At 31.6% G+C, this 17,415-nt stretch overlaps 1 protein-coding gene across 2 annotated transcripts; it reads right to left on the bottom strand.

Moving 5' to 3' along the window:
• Positions 1–310: 310 nt before the first annotated feature.
• Positions 311–17,415, bottom strand: LOC145831555 (delayed-rectifier potassium channel regulatory subunit KCNS3-like). 2 transcript variants are annotated; one of them, XM_082938886.1, is made up of 15 exons: positions 17,017–17,415; positions 13,231–13,402; positions 10,593–10,762; positions 9,144–9,247; positions 8,565–8,607; positions 8,285–8,405; positions 8,044–8,122; positions 6,931–7,074; positions 6,345–6,579; positions 3,897–4,024; positions 3,168–3,367; positions 2,808–2,872; positions 1,898–2,055; positions 1,154–1,645; positions 311–1,094 (listed from the first exon to the last, which is right to left on the bottom strand). In XM_082938886.1, the coding sequence occupies exons 1-15, from the start codon at positions 17,271–17,273 to the stop codon at positions 685–687; spliced, it is 2,778 nt and encodes a 925-aa protein (XP_082795012.1). In that variant the 5' UTR covers positions 17,274–17,415; the 3' UTR covers positions 311–684. The 2 variants fall into 2 exon arrangements, with proteins under 2 accessions (XP_082795012.1, XP_082795088.1); XM_082938962.1 differs by lacking the exon at positions 17,017–17,415 and adding an exon at positions 16,503–16,636.

Here is a 17,415-nt window from a genome sequence, read left to right on the forward strand (position 1 = left end):
CAATTATTAAGAATGGTGTTAATTGCAAAAACGGTATTTTGTTTTTTAGTCTAAAAGATATTTTTGTTCAGTAACTCTGAGCTAAAAAGGATTAAACAAGTTAGTGTTTTATGAAGATATTATAATTCATATTAAAGCTTCGTATTAACTTGTGAAAAAAAATAAATTGTAAAACATGAAACTATTGACTATTGTATGCTAAATTTGATATAGCAATAAATCTTTCTCTTTTGATTTTGGTTTTCAGCCTAAAATCAGTGCATTCATGTAGTATCTATATGTATTCAATTAGGATTTTATAACAAACTAGTTGAAACAGAACACTTTTATTGTAGTTTCAGTCATAAAAAATACTAAAAAACAGGACTTTACTATTTATTTTCATAGCAAAAATGTGGTAAACGTATTTATAACTATGATTTCATTGCTTAAAAAAAAAAAAAAAAAAAACGTTAAAGCTTTGAAAAAAGAGCGCAAGCTTGCAAAATTTACTTATCCAGTTCTAATAACAATGAAAGAGATAAGGGCAACTCATTTTAAACAACAACCAAAAAAACAACGATTTTTTTTCGTGCAACAAAAACATTCCTGCGGCGCGGCAAAAAACAATCTAGTTTCGCTCCGATTCGCGCCAAATTATCCAACTCGAGTCGCTGCAGCTTTCAGCCAATCGCAGTCGTGTTTTCAACCACTTCGTCGCAGCTCGGCGGCGCTACCTACCGGTGATTCCGCTTTGCTCGACACGCGGTCAGTTTCAACGCTTCCTCGCGTGTCGTCTATTTCTTTGTCGATGTTGAATATGCTCGAATGCTGGCTGGCTGAGGTCTTGCTGCCGTCGTCTCTCGCGGCTTTGCGCCGTCGGACTTTGGAGTCGTCCGGGCTTGCAGAGTCTTTACTGAGGTCTGTCGTTTCGCTTATTTTTATGCTGGGAATTTCTTGCGGAGCGACGCGGTTTGCCGACCTTTTGTTCGGTTTGTTCGCACCTTGAAGAACTTTTATGCTTTTTTTGCGAGGTTTACTTTTGCATCTACGCTTCGAGCTGTTTTCTGTGTTTGTGCCGAGAAAGGCCGGATTCGTAAGAGGAAGCTCGGCATCTGAAAAAAAAAAAGTCAAAAACAGGATATTTCAAAAAAAAAAACGAAAAAAAATTTACTTGAGGAAAAAAGAGACTCGTCAAAAGCCGTGTCGGTCTCCAGGCTGAGGAAGGAGTCGACGGATCCCGACTGCTTGCACTGCTGCTGGTCGTCACTCACCTCCTTCGCAACCTCCCCGCCGCGCCCCTTCTCCATCTCGTCGTAGTTGCCGTGGGGTGGCGCGCTCGCGATGCTGATCAGCTCGTACCCGCTGTCGTACTTCCCCCTCGAAGACGACGGCGAAGCCCCTCGTTGCTGGACCGGGGAGAGAAAGAAGCTGCGACGCTGGACGCTGGGCGAGGCGTAGTCGTGCGTGACGGTGAAAAGCTGGTTGCTGGTTGGCTGCTGGCTCCGCGACGAAGTGACAAGCGAGGTGGAGCAGTAGGTCGTGGCCGGCTCGCCGCAGATGGAAGCCAGCGACGGCTTCCGCTGCAGCTTGATGAGCATGACGTCGTCGCGGCTGTTGGCTATCAGGTGTGACGTCACCGAGTTCTTGAACAGGACTTCTTCACCTGAGAAAGGTTGGTAACTTTTTTCAAAGCGGTGAGCTTGTATTACAATGAGTAAAGATTTGCATTCATTGGAATAAATTTTTAAATGGTCGTCTACTATTCTTTTGCGAAGTCTGAACACTTAAACATTATCATTAGTAAAAAGTAATTTTCAAAAGCTTAGGTCAACAGTGTTGGGTAAAACTTGTTGTAAGCTAACAGTTATGACTACAGTAACATAAAAATAGCTTAGGAGTCTTATACAATATTAACTTGAGTTGTTTGAGTTTTTGTTCGCCTCGGCAATGGCAGTCATCGATGACGGAGGCGGAGGCAGTTCCGAGTAAAATCCGTTTGATGACGTAGTTTTGGTTGTGACGTCACTTTGCTCGCTCTTTCCGGACCTAGGCGACTTGACTGAACTTTCGTCACTGTTGGTAGAAACACATTTTAAATCAAAAACAGCAAGCTTGTTAAACAAGAACAAATACACTTGTTCAGATATTTTATTTTCTGGTATGTTGGCAAAAACAAACGCGGTATAACGAAATAGTTGATTGAAAACACAATAGCTGTTTAAAATACAACTTAGGAACGGTTATGTTTTTGTCTCGAACAATCAAGAGTATGTTAATTTAATTTTATAAAAAAATTGTAGTACTTTTTTTACTAATAAACACAGATTATCAAAATAATAAACAAGTATTGATTCAATGAAACAAAATAAAACTGACTTAAGTAATAACGTATTACAACAGAATTGACAATGAAAAATTTTAAGCCATAAAGTTTTCATAACTAAACAAAATAAGTTTATACAAAATTGAATGAAAATAATTATTTTTTTTGGGTTTTTACATTTGTATCAATTTAAACTGATGCTTACAAAATATAAACTTTTATTAAACATTCGAAATAAAGTATATTGGTTTAGAGCTAAGAAAATCTTTTAATAACTTAGAAATATTTGTTTAAATTAGAATCTTATGGTAAGCAAGGTCTAGTTCTAAAAATATTCTTGTACTTAAAATAGCTAATTTTAAAACCTTTCTTTAATTGAATAATTGCTTGTAACATCAATTTTTAAACACTTAATTGGAAAGAGCTAGTAAACAATGAGCGATGTGTTAAAGTTTGAAGTTGCTTTCACACACTTAACAAAAACAATTTACAATCAACTCACCCGTTTGTTATTTGAGGGGGCGGCACAGGAAACGGGGTTATCTTTGGAAGGTCGGAGTGTAAAGCCTGTTAGGTCGCTCAAGTTTACAAATACTATATGCAAAGAATACTCATATTCCTCAAAAAAATAACATGACATAAGTAAAATAAAAACCAAACTCTAAAACTGTGTTACTTTTTTAGCGTAGGACAATTGTCATGCGTTTATATAAAGTTTAGTTTGTTTTAATACTACCTTTTGTGCTTATACATACGATAAGTATTTAGTTAGCTTAGCCTCCGTTTTATTATTGGAAATTTTTTCTAAAGTGTTTTACTTGGTACAAGTAAACCTCCAAACATATACTCAAAAGTACCTCACCTTGGCATACTCGTCCCTAATGTTCATCATCACGATGCTGCCGTTTCGCTTCGCCGACTCCAACGCCTCTTTTCTTTTCATGGATTTCTCCTGCCTGCGCTGCTCCTTGTAAAACTCGCTGAAGTTGTTCACGATGATCGGGATGGGCAGCGCGATCATCAGCACCCCGCTGATGCAGCAAATTGCGCCGACAAGTTTGCCTGTGACGTCATAATGTTTCAACCGTCAGGTTTTAGTTTCGGCATTAAGTTAGACTGGAATTGTGCTTCTATTAATGTTTTTTGTGTTTTACTGTGCGGTATATAAGTTCACTGCTGTATTTTGTTATGTTTTACTGAGAATTATTTTTTTTTTGTTTTGTTTATAAAACTCCAAACTACTTAAAAGAATAGGTTTATTGTTTTGTGTAGTGAATCTGGTCATTTTACTAAAATCTGTTTGTTATAACAGTTTTAGTTGTACTGTATTTATATGTGACTATAGGTGTTGTAACAAATGAATAATTAAATATTTTTTTAAAGAACTAGCTTTGTTGTAATTTACATGTATAAGATATTTAAAACCTTAAATAAAAAATCTTGTTAAACACATCCGATTTTAAAAATCAACCTAGTTAGTTTACCTCATATCATTTATATTCAGTATTTTCTAAAATAAAACTTTTCTTTGAAAATTTTATTAGCAAAATACTTATTAGTGTTTTCTACAGATGTAATACACAAAACCCACCTACTAATGTAGTGGGTACTACGTCTCCGTATCCAACAGTTGTCATAGTAATAGTCGCCCACCAAAAAGAAGCTGGTATGGAAGTGAACTTGGTCTTATCTTCATTCTTTTCAGCAAAAAAAGCTAAACTGTTAGTTTAAATAATATAAAAATTAAACATTTTATTAAAATACACTAACAAGTTTTAAGACAAACAAATACTTGCATGTAAAACGCATTTATAACCAGATGAACTTGCAAAACAACGTCCTGTGAATTACATACTATTATATCAGATTAATATCTATGTGTCATACTGAAACATTTATTAGTGTAATTGATCTTCCTAAATTAATTTACGCTTTCCTTGGTGGATTATGTTAGACATAAAGCTGGTTTTCATGCTTGTCTTATAAGCATAACATGAGTTTCCTGTTTAAATGACGTTCATTTCAAGCTGAAACATGATCAGGAAGCTTCATTGAATGAACAACTACTTAGTATAATAATTATAAACAGATTTGTTTTTGATTGATATCACTAGTTTGTATACTTGCATGCATACTTTAAAAAAAAAGGAATAAAAAAGAACCTTTACTTAATGTAACAAAGCGACAAATAACAAATTAAAACATTAAATTTTTTAGAATAGTTTTCCTTAAAGTGTGAGCAGTAACTTATTTACTGATTGTTTTCTTTGTTTAGAAAAGCAAACTAGAATGAAAATATTTTCACAGTACTTATACATTATATCCTTCCTTATTTTATTCTATGTTTTTAATTTTTTAACAAGTTTGAATGTATTTTTCGTTGATAAAAAATAGTAAAACATTTGAAAAAAATAGTTTCCTTTAAAATAACTAGTTTTTACTTTGTGTACAAAAGTTTACTTTGGTGTTTAAATGTTTACAAATTTCTAAAATCAACGGAACAAAGATGAGATGAAAAATAAATGTGGTTGAGTCTTTTTTATTTTGTGAACAAAAAAATTTTTAGAGAATTGAAAGGTTTTGAAAACTTTAATTTCATTTCATGTAATTATTTTCAATAAAGTTAAATACATTTACTTTATAGTAAACAAAATATTAATATCACTTTAGTATTTGTTTGATACATTGAAAATGTGTGTTTATTGTTCTAGTTTTTCTTCAACGTTTAAAAAATTAAATTTAATTCTAAAATTGCTGGTGCATTAGGTTTCTATACAAGAATGAATTAAAGGTTTATGCAAAAACTCTAAGTGTGTAGATTAATAAATTTTACGTCTAGTTAAATCAAAAAAACCTGCGATAATCTGTTTTACTTAATTTACTTCTAAATTAAAAGCCTTCTTCTTAAACAAACACAATTTTTTCTAGTAAAACCGCTCAAAGGATTAGTTAAAGTTTTTAAAACCCGAAAAAGTTGTTTTTTAACTTCAACAAAGCTTTTATGAAAGGCTCATCAATTTTTAATTGCAAAGGCTAAAGCAGCGTCTTGTACAGAAAATACTTGTATTTTAAGCTTATTTCAAAAAGCTTTGAATGAATGTAAATTTATGAAAAATGTTTTTAATAGCTAGTTTATATAGGGCATGGATTTTTGAAATTCTACGCAAAATAACTTTGATACTTGAAAGTATTAAAAAAAGTTTATATCTAGCTCATTACTGGTGTATAAAATTTTGTTATTTTACAACTAGTTGTTGGTTAAATTACAACTAGTTTAACTACTTAAAATAGTTTATATACTTCAAAACCATTATTACTATTAATGTACGAAAAAAATTAAACGATTACTTGAAAACGTAAATTTGCAACATTAAAACTATGTTATAAAGAGCAAAAACTTATAATTAGTTATAATTAATTTACATAGAAAAAAAAAACATACAGACAAATTAAATTGTTATAAAGGTTAAAAAACGTTCCTTAAACATTAAAAAAACGAGTTAATGATTTTGTTGACCTCAAAAATAATCTACATAGCATGCATTCTTCAAAGAAAATTGTAAAAGACGGTCATTAGGTCGCGCTGTTTTCCTACTCCAAACGAAACATTGCTTAATTAGATGTCATAACTGTAATTAAATTCGTGTTGTGCGACATCTTTAATTCTCAGTTGTTAGTCTATTACACTTTCGGGTGAAAAATAGTAACCTAGTTTTCAAGAGAAATAGCAGCATGTTGTAATTTAAAATAAATGGTTTGATAAATGATTTTTTGGTAAATATTACACACTTTTGCACAAAGTAACTGTAATTTGTAAAAACTGTTGTTGTTTTAGATAATTATTTATTTTGCAAATGGGTAGTACTTTGGCGATGAATTTAGAACAAAAACTTTTTTATTCGCTTTCAAATGAATTCTTTTCACTAAAATTTAAACTGTAATAAGAACTTTTTAGTATGAAATCAAATTGTCAATAATAAACCAATTTAACTACCAATAAAACTAGGCTGACGTATCAACATGCTCTGCTATTTCTTACCTTGAAAACATGATGATGCCGATTGCGAGGAAGAGCATGAGAAGCCCCAATTCGTTGTAGCTCCTCTGCAGGGTGAACCCGAGCGACTGGAGCCCGGTGGAGTGCCTGGCAAGCTTCAGGATGCGCATGATGCGCATAATCCTGAAAATTTGCACCACCCTCCTGACATTCTCGAACTGCAGGATCTCCTTGTAGGCCTTGTTGAGAAACATGGTGATGTAGTACGGCAGAATCGCTGCAATCAAACGATGTTTTATTTTTGACTCAGGTTTGGTTTTTATTAAAGATTTTATTCGTGAACAAACTGTTAATTGACTAATTATAAAGTCATATGCGCTAAACTTTTTAATTTTGACGGCTGTAAGTATAAAATTATTAATTTTAAACACTAAAATTATAAAAAGGTTTTGTTTATAATCTTAATTTTTCTATTGAAAAAGCAGTAAACATTTAGAAAACTTAGCTAAAAATATTTTGATTGTTTAGCCCAAACTTTATGTAAAGGTGCTAAAAAAAATAAAAAAAATTCTAAAGCTTAAACTGTTAACACAACTTACTTTAAGAAGAATCAAAACAACATTTAAACCTAGCAGATCGATTATATTAAGTGGTCCCTTGAAAAATTTCCATCTGTTGGGTGAGGAGGCGAGCCGGAGGACGTACTCCATGGTGAACCAGGCGATGCACACCCCCTCCACGTGCACCAAATGAGGATTGTCCTTGTCAGGTTCTGACGTAATAAAAGCATTTTGCATATTTTCTTAATTTGTAAAAACTTTAGCTTAAACTCACTACTTGCTTAAGTTTAATGAAATAAAAAAGTTTTGCCGGTTAGCCTTGTCCGGTTCTTGAAAAACATCCCATACTTTATTAATTTATTTTAGTTTACTATAACCAAAGTTTAAATACCTTACTAGCACTTATTTTGAATTGAAATCGTAAACTATCATCGCAGTCATTGATAGTTTAGTCCTAACAATTTTTTTGAAAAAATCAATGAAAGTTACAAGGTTAATTTTATTAGCTGCGTTGCTGATTAAAAAGTGTTCATAGTGCCAATTTACGCTACAAATCATGGAGTTGTAAGTAATACGCAGTAATTTCGAACGGATGATCTTACAAAAATAAGCAAAAGTTAATTCTACCAGAAATCCGTTACTCAAGCAAATGGCAAGACAGAAAAAATCGATAAACTTATTAAGAAAAATGTCTGACTCTGTAAACATCACAACGCGAATTTATCATAAGAATTACTTTGCACCTTTTTTTTTGAATGTTACTAGAGTATTTTGTGTCGTGGTGATAGAGATTTCGCCAGTAGATTAGCAGATTTTTTTTTTGTTACAAACCTTACTAAAATTTTATTTGAAAGTGAGAAAAACCGTTGTGTAAATTATATTATTCTTTTTAACTGCTTTCTTCAACTGTTTAAGCTAACTAATTAAGCATGATGTCATACAACTGCTATTTTGACTAGAAAAATTAATAACGTTCTTCAAATAAAACAATAAAACAAGTAAGCAATGTTAAAAGATAAAGTAAAAATATATAATTGCAAAAATATATCAGCTTAACTAATTGTATATGTAAAACTAGTTGGACAAAAATTTTTATTTTCAAAACTGATCAAGTTGGAACTACAAAACTATAAAAACAACAATAATAAGCTTTTTAATAATAAATAACAAGTTTATTTCACCTGCAAACTCTTTCATTGTATTAAGAGTCAGTGCAACAGTTGACAGAACGATGAAAAGGATCGATATAATGGCTATTATCTGCAAATTGTTATGTTTTACTTTCTATCCTTAATATAATACTTAATTCGAAACGTTATTTTAAGTTTTTTATTATATAAACTTTAACATGAAAGTGTAAAAAGCAAGCACTTGGTAAAAATTATCTTTTATGTGCAGTAACGTTTTGTTAAAAAAACAAACTTTAGCAGCTTTCGACGACGAAGGCTTCTCCATCAAGTCCCAGATCATTTTCCTCGTTTTGGCGAAGTACATCCCTCTGAAGTCGTCTCCCTGCTGCTCTCTCAACGCGTCCGTTTCTCTTCTGCGACAAAGTGGAAATGCTTTTCACAAAAAAAAAAAATTAAGTAAAACAGAGTCAAGTAGTAGACTGGACAAAAGTTTTTTTTTTTTCCAGTGGCTTTGTTGAAAAACTTGCTGTAACAAAATGAGGCGAGTTTTGTAAAAACCAAGTGAAACTAACTTTTGCTCGTCGAGCAGTTGGTCCTTGCGTTGGTGGTACCTTCCTGTTTAACATACAAGAAAGTTTTAATATAACTCAGGAGCAAAATGTTTAACAAAAGAATATTTCATATACGTTCGTGCGAGCGTGCAGACAACAAAAAGGGCAGAGATGAAAAGAACTCAAGTTGAAAGCAATTTCGTCCTTTTAATTATTCATATACGCGTTATTCTTCTCCCGTCAATTCTTTGCAACTTTACCTTTTTTGCTGTTTGCGGTTAACCAGCATAATGCACTTTTGTAATAAGCCCGAGATTTAGCTGTTTTTTTCAGCCTAAAGCCCCCTTTTTCGACTCGTTTGTTTTTCTGAGCTGGGCGTTTACCTTTGTTTACTGGAAACGCAAATTTTGAATATTCTGACGCGCAGATAATGATTTAATTGCAACAAAATCTTTTAAACGTTTTTTTTGCAGTAAAATCTTAAACGAACAACGTGTTTTATTAAAATGAGAACTTCTCAACTGTAGATACTTTACTATCTACTTATCATAATAGTCTAAAAAACTTAACACTTAGATTAAAACAAAAAAACAAGCTCACCTTGACAGCAGGTTTCTATATATATGTCTTCGATCCCCCAATAATTAAGCTCAGTGCTGAAAGCGATGGCGCACAATTCCTCTGGCATGTGCAGCTTTCCCGTCCTACGAGGTTACTTTTAAAATAAATGTATGCGTGAAAAATTTAAAGCTTTGTAAAGAGCAGACGAAAAGACGAAAAATGATATTATCTAGAAAAGTTTGTTTTCAGTGCACAAACGGTTGCTTTGCTTGACAAACTCGAAATTCGTTGCAGCCTGTTTGCTATACAAACTAAGACGCTCGCTAAACAGAGTGTTATGCAGAGTGAGCTTAATTAATTAACTTCGGCTTGCCAAAAAACGGGTGTAAATTTTCTCTTCTTATGTTGCGTATTAAACTAATATGCAGCTTGAGAAGAAAAAGCAGCTTCAAATGACACTTTTGCATTGCTCTTTTACTATACATAGGACCTTGCTCGCAAGGGACCTTCACGTCGGTACAAAACAAACAGTTACGAGTTGCGTCGCTTAACAAGTTGAAAATACATCCGACGTAACCCTACGCAAAAGACTGTCGAGCGTGTAGGTGTAGGTCATTAAGCCGGCTTAGTATTAATACCACGGATGACGTTTTGCCTTATTGTTACGTCATATAGGCAGTACAATTTAATCTCTGTAAACATTTGGTATTTCGGTATAAGCGCTTGTTGATATGTAAGAGTTCTAAAAATATTAATTTAATTATAAGTTTACAATAATTAATTAACTATTAATTTCTTAATTTCTGTATTTTATATTCATATACTTTTACTTCTATTTTTTAAATGTAAGTTTTAAACTAAAAAAAAATAGTTCACACAACTACTAAAACTTTTAAATATAATTGAAAAAATAATATACTATTGCTGTTAATAGAATATTATTATGAAATAATATTCAAATGTTTAGCTTTTTGTAGTAATTTTAATTACTTGTTCTTTAATGTTCTTTTTTTGTTTCACTTAGAAAACACCACCAACAAACTTTTAGAAGTTATTAGTGTTTTTTTATTTATGAATAGTTACTAAAATCTAGTTTCACAGATTAAATATAAAAATATGTTTAATGTGAAAACACTTTTTAAATTAAGACTTATCAAATTAGTTCACAAATTCAGTACACTTTGTGATAGTTGTATCAAATAAGTTCACATTAAAAATAGTTTGTTAATAAAACTTCTTACATTTTACAAGCTTTTTGTAAAAGTTTATCAAATTATTAATAAAGTTAAAGAAGTTTTTGGAAAACCCTGTTGCCTAGTTTATCAAACAAAGCAGTCAAAAGTAAAATAATATCTGTAAAATTTGTTTACTCGATTAAAATTTTAGTAAGACTATGTTTTACTTATCAAAAGAATTGACAAAAATACTGAAGTTCTTTAGGAAAGTCTGTCGTCAAGTTTGAAAAAAGTAAACAGGTTGAAAAATCACCTGTAAAAGTTGAGTATTGGGGCGAATGCGTGGGGGTGCCGGTCGAAGAAGAACTCGTTGGTTTCCAGGTTGAAGTCGTCGCATAGTTGCAGCAACTCCTTCCTGGTCTTGCACCTCTGCAACTGTCCCAACCTCGTCATGGGCATCCTGTCAAGTGTCATCCATCGCACCTGGTAATATTTGAAATTGAAAAATAGTAGTATATATACACTTTTAAAGGCTCTAGGAGTTAATTTGGTTTTTATTTTAGTATAAGCTAGTCATCCATCGTACTTTTTTGTTTAATTATATTTATGCATTTATCTTCATTTATATTTGTATATAAATGTAGTTTTTAACAGTAAATGTAGTTAAGTGTTCTTATCTTGCTTGAAAAGTCAACATTTAAAGTTTAAAGTATATTGAGTTAAGCAAATTGATGACAGAGGTTTTTATGAAATCAGGGATTAAATATACAGACCAATAAAAACTGTTTGCTTGTAAATTTTGTTTTGTTTAAACGTAAAACAATAAGGCAATAGAGTCTAAATAAAAAAATATTAGCTGTTATTCTATTTTAAAATATTCTTAAATCAAATCGACTCTCTAGCCTGTACTGAGCTTGTTATAAATCTTTATGAGAGGTTTTATGTTTATTTGTAAACTTATTTTCGTAATCACTTTTGTAACGATTGTAAAAAAAATCAAACAGTCGCTAAATCCAACGTTCATCTCATTAAAAAATAATTAAAGCGATTAAGCCGACGCGCGGACTTTAATTGGGCAAAACAATTTCGAACATAATCTCTAAACAGTCAGAATTAGCCTTAATAAGCTTCTTAAAAAGCAATTAAAAAAGCCAGAGCAGAACTTCGCGTGACTCCCGTGCAGAGATGATTTCAAACTTCTACCTTTGCGACTTTATGCAGAAGAAATGCTTTTACAAAACGCACACACACACACACAGAGGATCAATAACTCATTTCGGTTAGCAAACTTCTGCGGCCTCTCCATTCATTAGAGTGTTTTGACATTTACATCGCTCAGTGGGCGGAATTTCACGGCAGCAAGTCGACTTTAAAGTTTGAACTTGTAAAAAAACAACCTTAAACTGCGAGCGAACGCGCTTGATTCGGTTGCGCGAGCGGCCCAATTAAGCCCTTTAATTAGCGCGCCCTTTGCAAGCTAATTGGCACACACAGAGCGGAAAGTTAGAAGATTGCATAAGAAGGAAAGGGAACAGTTTGTTTGCAGCGGGGAAACTGAGGCATATGGCGCGGGTTCTCGTACGAAGCATGAAGTTTGTAAGAATCGATGTCGCTACATGATCTTGAGCTCGGCCGGCCAACTATGAAGTCAATGCAATGCGATGAGGCTACTCTGCTGTTTGTGTGTTGTTTTGATGGTCGGTCGCGTAAATGAAAAGTGGTGATAAAAGAACTGTTTTTAAACTTCAGGGTTAACTAGATTAAAAAACAGGCTTATAAATTTCAAGCTTATAATATTTAAGCTTAGATTTTTTTTGTTTTTTTATAACCGGCAAACAGTTGTAGCTTTATTTAAATAAAAATACGATCAAAATTAAACTTTGCAATGTTTTGTTATCAAGTCATTATTTTTCTGATGTTTATTTAAAATGAATAACAATTTATCTGTATGCTTAAAACACGTGTTGTAAGAATTTTACTTGAATTTGTATGCATACAATACAAACGATGAATCGATAACACAAGTAGAGACTACTTATATAATTTTAGCAGGCATTTTTGATCTATATTGATCAACTTGTCAAGTCGGATGAAAAACATTTACTGTCAACAAAGTAGTAAAACATTAAAATGCATTATTTGTTTATTACTTAAAACAATATATGAGTTTATGTAAGTGGTTTTTAAAGCATTTATTAAACTTTTATATGCACTTACGCTTAAAAGCTTTTGTTGTCATTATCTAGCAAGAATTAGAAAAAAAACACTTTAACTCATAATAAAAATATTTATTCTTTGCTGATAAGTTATGTAAACTTGACGTATAAATTTATTTTTTAATAATTAAGCAACTTAATAGTACGATGGTCTACAACCAAGTTTGCTCAAAAATTCTTTAGTTTAAAAGTTATCTTAAGTAGAGTATATATATAGAGAAAAATTCCTTTCAAAAAGAAGCACTGTGCAGACCAAAACTTCCAAAGAGTATTATTCAACAGTTCTCAGCAACAAAAATACCCTAAAGCGTAACTGTACCAGCAGTGTTGGAATGGTCTCGATCGTTGGTCGGCTTCCAACGCAGCACGATCGATGCTGATTAGTCACGTGACCTGCATTCAACTCAAAACGCGTCTCAGTTTCGCTGCATCGTTGACGGTTTGCCATCAGAGTTAGCGAAAAGTGGAAAATCAGCAGGCAGGTTTCGTGCCAGACAGCGCAGAAGGCTCGGCAAAGTTTTTTGACTTTCCACTAAATCCTGGTGTAACGAAGCAGCAGGAAAAAGCATGCTCGGCTGATAACATGCGCTATCTAGTCTAATAAAAAGTTTTCTTGCAGTTGTTTCAAAGTAATTAGGTAATGAAAATCAGCCAGTGATTTAATCACCGAAAGCAAGCTCTCAGTCTAAAGCTGATAAGTAATATTTTCTAATTAAAAGAACAAAAAAAACTCACCTCGTGCACGACTCCGCCAACGTTGAGCTTTACACGCTTCAGCGGTTCCACCAGCTGATTGGCCGGTTTGTCGTTGGATGAGGGGAAACTCCCCGTGGCGGAAGCGGTGTTGAGGCGGATGTCGTCGCCGAAATTCCCCGCGAACGCAACGGGCTTGCTCATTCTTTTGTCCCTGTGTTTTTTGTTTGTTTTATTGCAAGGTTTTTATTACATTAATTTTTATTATACAACATTTAGTTTTTGATAATAAAAAAATGGGTTGGTTTACCTTCTAATTGATTTCCTTTTCATTTGTTAAGATAAAATGCAAATTTCTTTTCAAATTTAAGGGCTAAAGTTGTTTTTTAAAACTTAATGTTTTTTTGAGTGTTTGTAGAATTTTTACGCCTAAATATTTTTTTTCGGATCAAACAAGTTATAAGTTTATATAAATGCATCTTTAAAAGGATGTTTTCAAGATTAGGTATTAATATTTAAAAAAATATTCGTAAAAAACATATTTTACTCATCTACTTGTAAAATGAAATAAAAGTTAAGTTTTTTTATTAGAAAATAAAAATTTTAATATCAAGTTTAATGTATATATATAAAGTTAAAAAACTAAACTTAAAAATTTAAATATAATTTTTTTTTCATAGGATATTGACTTTTATAAAAATTAAAACATTAGTAAACACAAGTCTATAATATTATTCAAGAGGCCATTAACAATTTTGATAAACACTTATATTTATTTTATAATTACAAAACATTTGAGTTTTATTTTGTAGGCAGTCCTAAATTATACAAGTCAGAGGTGCTACTTAACCACTGTATACTATTATAAAACAAAAAAATCATATTTCTAGTTTACAGTATCAAAGCTTAACAACTCACTTAATATAAATGACGTAGTAATTACTACTAATTACAAAACTGATTTTGAGAACTAATGAATAATAATTATAATTGTTTATGTGTAAAATTTCGAAGATGATTAAAAACGGTTTTAAACGCCATCGTGACTGCAAAGTGACCTGGATTTAATTTTTATTCATATTGATTCGCAGCAAAAACTAAAATCAATCAACTATTACTACTACTTATTTGAAAAGACAAAAGCCAAGTTGCTACACTGAACAGTTTTGCTAACATATTTGTTTTGTTGTTTATTTATTTTATAGTTTAGTAATAATTGATCAACATGTTTGTTTAAAAAGTATCAATAAGTACATCATATTAAATTGGAATTTGTGCTGAAATAAACAAGTTTAATTTTTTTTTTCATGTACAAAAAAGTTGAGTCGAACAGTTGTCTTCATATCAAAAGTAGTTGATAGCTCTTTTAGTTTAAAAAATCTAAACAGTAAAAATTATAAAAAAAGAACTGTACTCTACATGTACTAAACTAAAAATAACTTAACTTATATAAATGCAAACGTATTCAGCAGGTTTATGATATAATATATCTCTGAAAAATAAATAAAAAATTTTTAAACGGAAAACGTTTATATGGTCTATTTTATTTGATTGCTTATGAGAGAATATGTAGGCTAAAAGCTGTAAATAAAGTAACCGCAAATTTAAAACAAAGTAATTAAAAAATGTCGATGAATGAAAAATATGCTGATATTTAAATTAAAAAGTTCTGTTTTGAGAAAATAAAGAAAATGACAACAAAAACTAATTACATGCGTCGTTATTGTAAAGCTTTATACTATAGATTTGCTTATATATCTCATTAAAGTTTTTCTTTTCGTTTTCTATAATATTAAATTATAGTCTTTTTCAAATTAAAAATCAAATAATCATCAGTATAAAATCCTTAAAAACTAATGAAAAAAAAAGTTAATACTATTTCAATAAAAAAAAAACAAAAATCAAAAAAAAAATTGTCTATAAAATAAAAACAAAACGCCTACACTAGCTTTTTTTCTTTTCTATTATTATCGCAACGAAGATTTATCTTTATTGTGTCAAAAATTAAACAAGAAAAAATATATTCAAGTGTAAAAAGACTTGTTGATCTGAAGGTTTAAAAAGATTCTGTTAGGTTTGTGTATACATTGTGTATAAGCATATGTTTTTATTAAAAAAAGTATAAATATGATTCAAAATATTTTTAAATCAAAAAGCTATAAACTAATATTTTTTTGTCACAGTAAAACAGACTTCGGATAAATAAGTAAAATAAGAAAAATTCATAAGTTTTATTTAAAGTGGCAAATTAAAATTTTATTAATAAAGCTTAGCTCTCTATGGCTTTTGTAGTAACATTTAAAAAAGAACTAGTTAAAAACATACTTAATTTAAGTTCATAAGAAAAAAATAATGTTTTAAGTAGATGTGAAAAACGAAAAGTATTGTTAATACATACTGAAATATCTAATTAGCTTTGATGTTTTAACATGGCATACTTTGAAAGTTTTGCAGTTTGCAGACAAGACTATTGTTTTCAAATATACTTTGTCCTAGAAAAAAAAGTTTAAAAAATACATTTATTACTTCTTGGATTTTAATTGTATGACATACAAACCGGAAAAACAAATTTTTATTTTTATTTTTAGAATGAGGCAACGTAGATGCTTAAAAATAAATAATGTATGTTGGACTTGATAGTTAAGTTTTTTAAAATGTTTTCGTAACAGGTAAGGTATAGGCTTTTCAATCACAATATTGAATACTTAAATTTTTGTCATGCTTTAAACGTACAGTTGCCAAAACTTTGAACTTTGAGTGCTGAGAAGAAAAAATTAATTAACAAAGTGTGTTTTTAGACTTAAGAAAATTAAAGGATTAACAGTGGTTAAGCCAACCTTTAACTTTTTTAACATTTAGCTATTTGAAAACTTTAAAAAATGTGACTTATATTGACTAGAATAGTTTTTCTAAGATGAAATACTTTGTTTATTTTTAATAACGCTAAAATTAAAATATTTTATTCCTAAGTTTAGTAATTATTTTGAAACATCTGACAATAAACATGTGTTTAAAATATTATTCCGGTAGTTAATTTACTAACGGTAGTTAGCTTTAAAACAAACATAAAACCAAGTAGTGGTATGCACAAGTCTGTAGTTTTACAAAAAATAAATTAACACAAAACAAAATTACTAATGTAATTTTAATGTAATCTCAACAAACAGCCTGCTGCCAGATTGGGTCAGCTCGGTAATTCATATCACTGCTTTATTGCCAGCAAGAGGTCACGCTGGCCATTAGCGGCCAGCGAGCAAATTAATATTAATAACTTCCTTCCTCAAACAAAAACAAACAAAACGCTGACAACGAACCTGAAGTAGTCGCGGACCCGGTCGTCCCCGTACCTTTCGCACGCGCCCACGTCGAACGACACGCTGCTTCCGATCATTTTGTGACGTCACCAACACCTCACAAGCTCGTAACACTGCGCGCTGCGATGAGCTAATCAAGGATTCGGCGACGTCGGTCCGCTGATATAGCGCGCTGCAAGGCTGGTTGCTGCTAGCTACCGTTGCTAGTGGCAACATGCAGAGCGCGAGAGCAGCTTGTGGTGAGAATGCGGGGAGAAGCTGGTGACGTCATCGTAATTTATACATTTGCTCATTATTGTCGCTTGCCGCGTGCCAGCAATGCCAATAATCAGTTATTTTTGTGATAGCAGTTCCGAAAAGTAATCAAAAAAAAAGTTATCGTCATTTTTTACGACTTTGCACGTTTTTTTATTTTCAAAACGATTTTATCAAACTTACGATTGAAAAATAAAAAATTGAACATTTTCAGATTCAAGTGCATTTAATTTACTGCTGTTAATTCTTTTAAACTCACCCTAGCAGGCTCCGAGTCAGGGCCCCGCCTAATTTTTTAACCGAAAAACTTTTAATCCTTTTTCTTCTTTTTTCCTCGCATTTTTCATGTGACACCTGAATTTTGGGCACTTTCAAGTTGGAATGGGTCCCTTCGTTATTGTTAGGGGCGCTCAAGTTGTTATTGCGCCAAGCTTGCTCCTCCACCACAAAATCAGGAGTTTTAGAAGGTTTTCTGGATCTCAGTGGTTCTGAAGTCGACGGGCCAAATTTAAACATTGCTCACATAATATCTGGTCGTTTGATATTTTTAAAAAAAATTCTTTACGACAAAATTTTCAGCTTTTAAGGAAACTTATAAACGTTTTACTGAACTGTATCCAAGCTACACACTTTTTAGTTTATAAATAACACAAACAAA

Source organism: Thalia democratica, chromosome 1 (assembly GCF_965202585.1).
Source record: "Thalia democratica chromosome 1, ktThaDemo2.hap1.1, whole genome shotgun sequence".
NCBI lineage: Eukaryota > Metazoa > Chordata > Thaliacea > Salpida > Salpidae > Thalia > Thalia democratica.

Excerpts from the sequence above, each read along its gene's own strand:
- LOC145831555 (XM_082938886.1), bottom strand. The coding sequence starts at position 17,273 with ATGTTTAAATTTGGCCCGTCGACTTCAGAACCACTGAGATCCAGAAAA. Across the intron at positions 13,403-17,016 it reads CTGACTCGGAGCCTGCTAGG|GGACAAAAGAATGAGCAAGC; the intron begins GTGAGTTTAAAA and ends CAAAAAACACAG. Across the intron at positions 2,056-2,807 it reads CCCCCTCAAATAACAAACGG|TGACGAAAGTTCAGTCAAGT; the intron begins GTGAGTTGATTG and ends TTCTACCAACAG.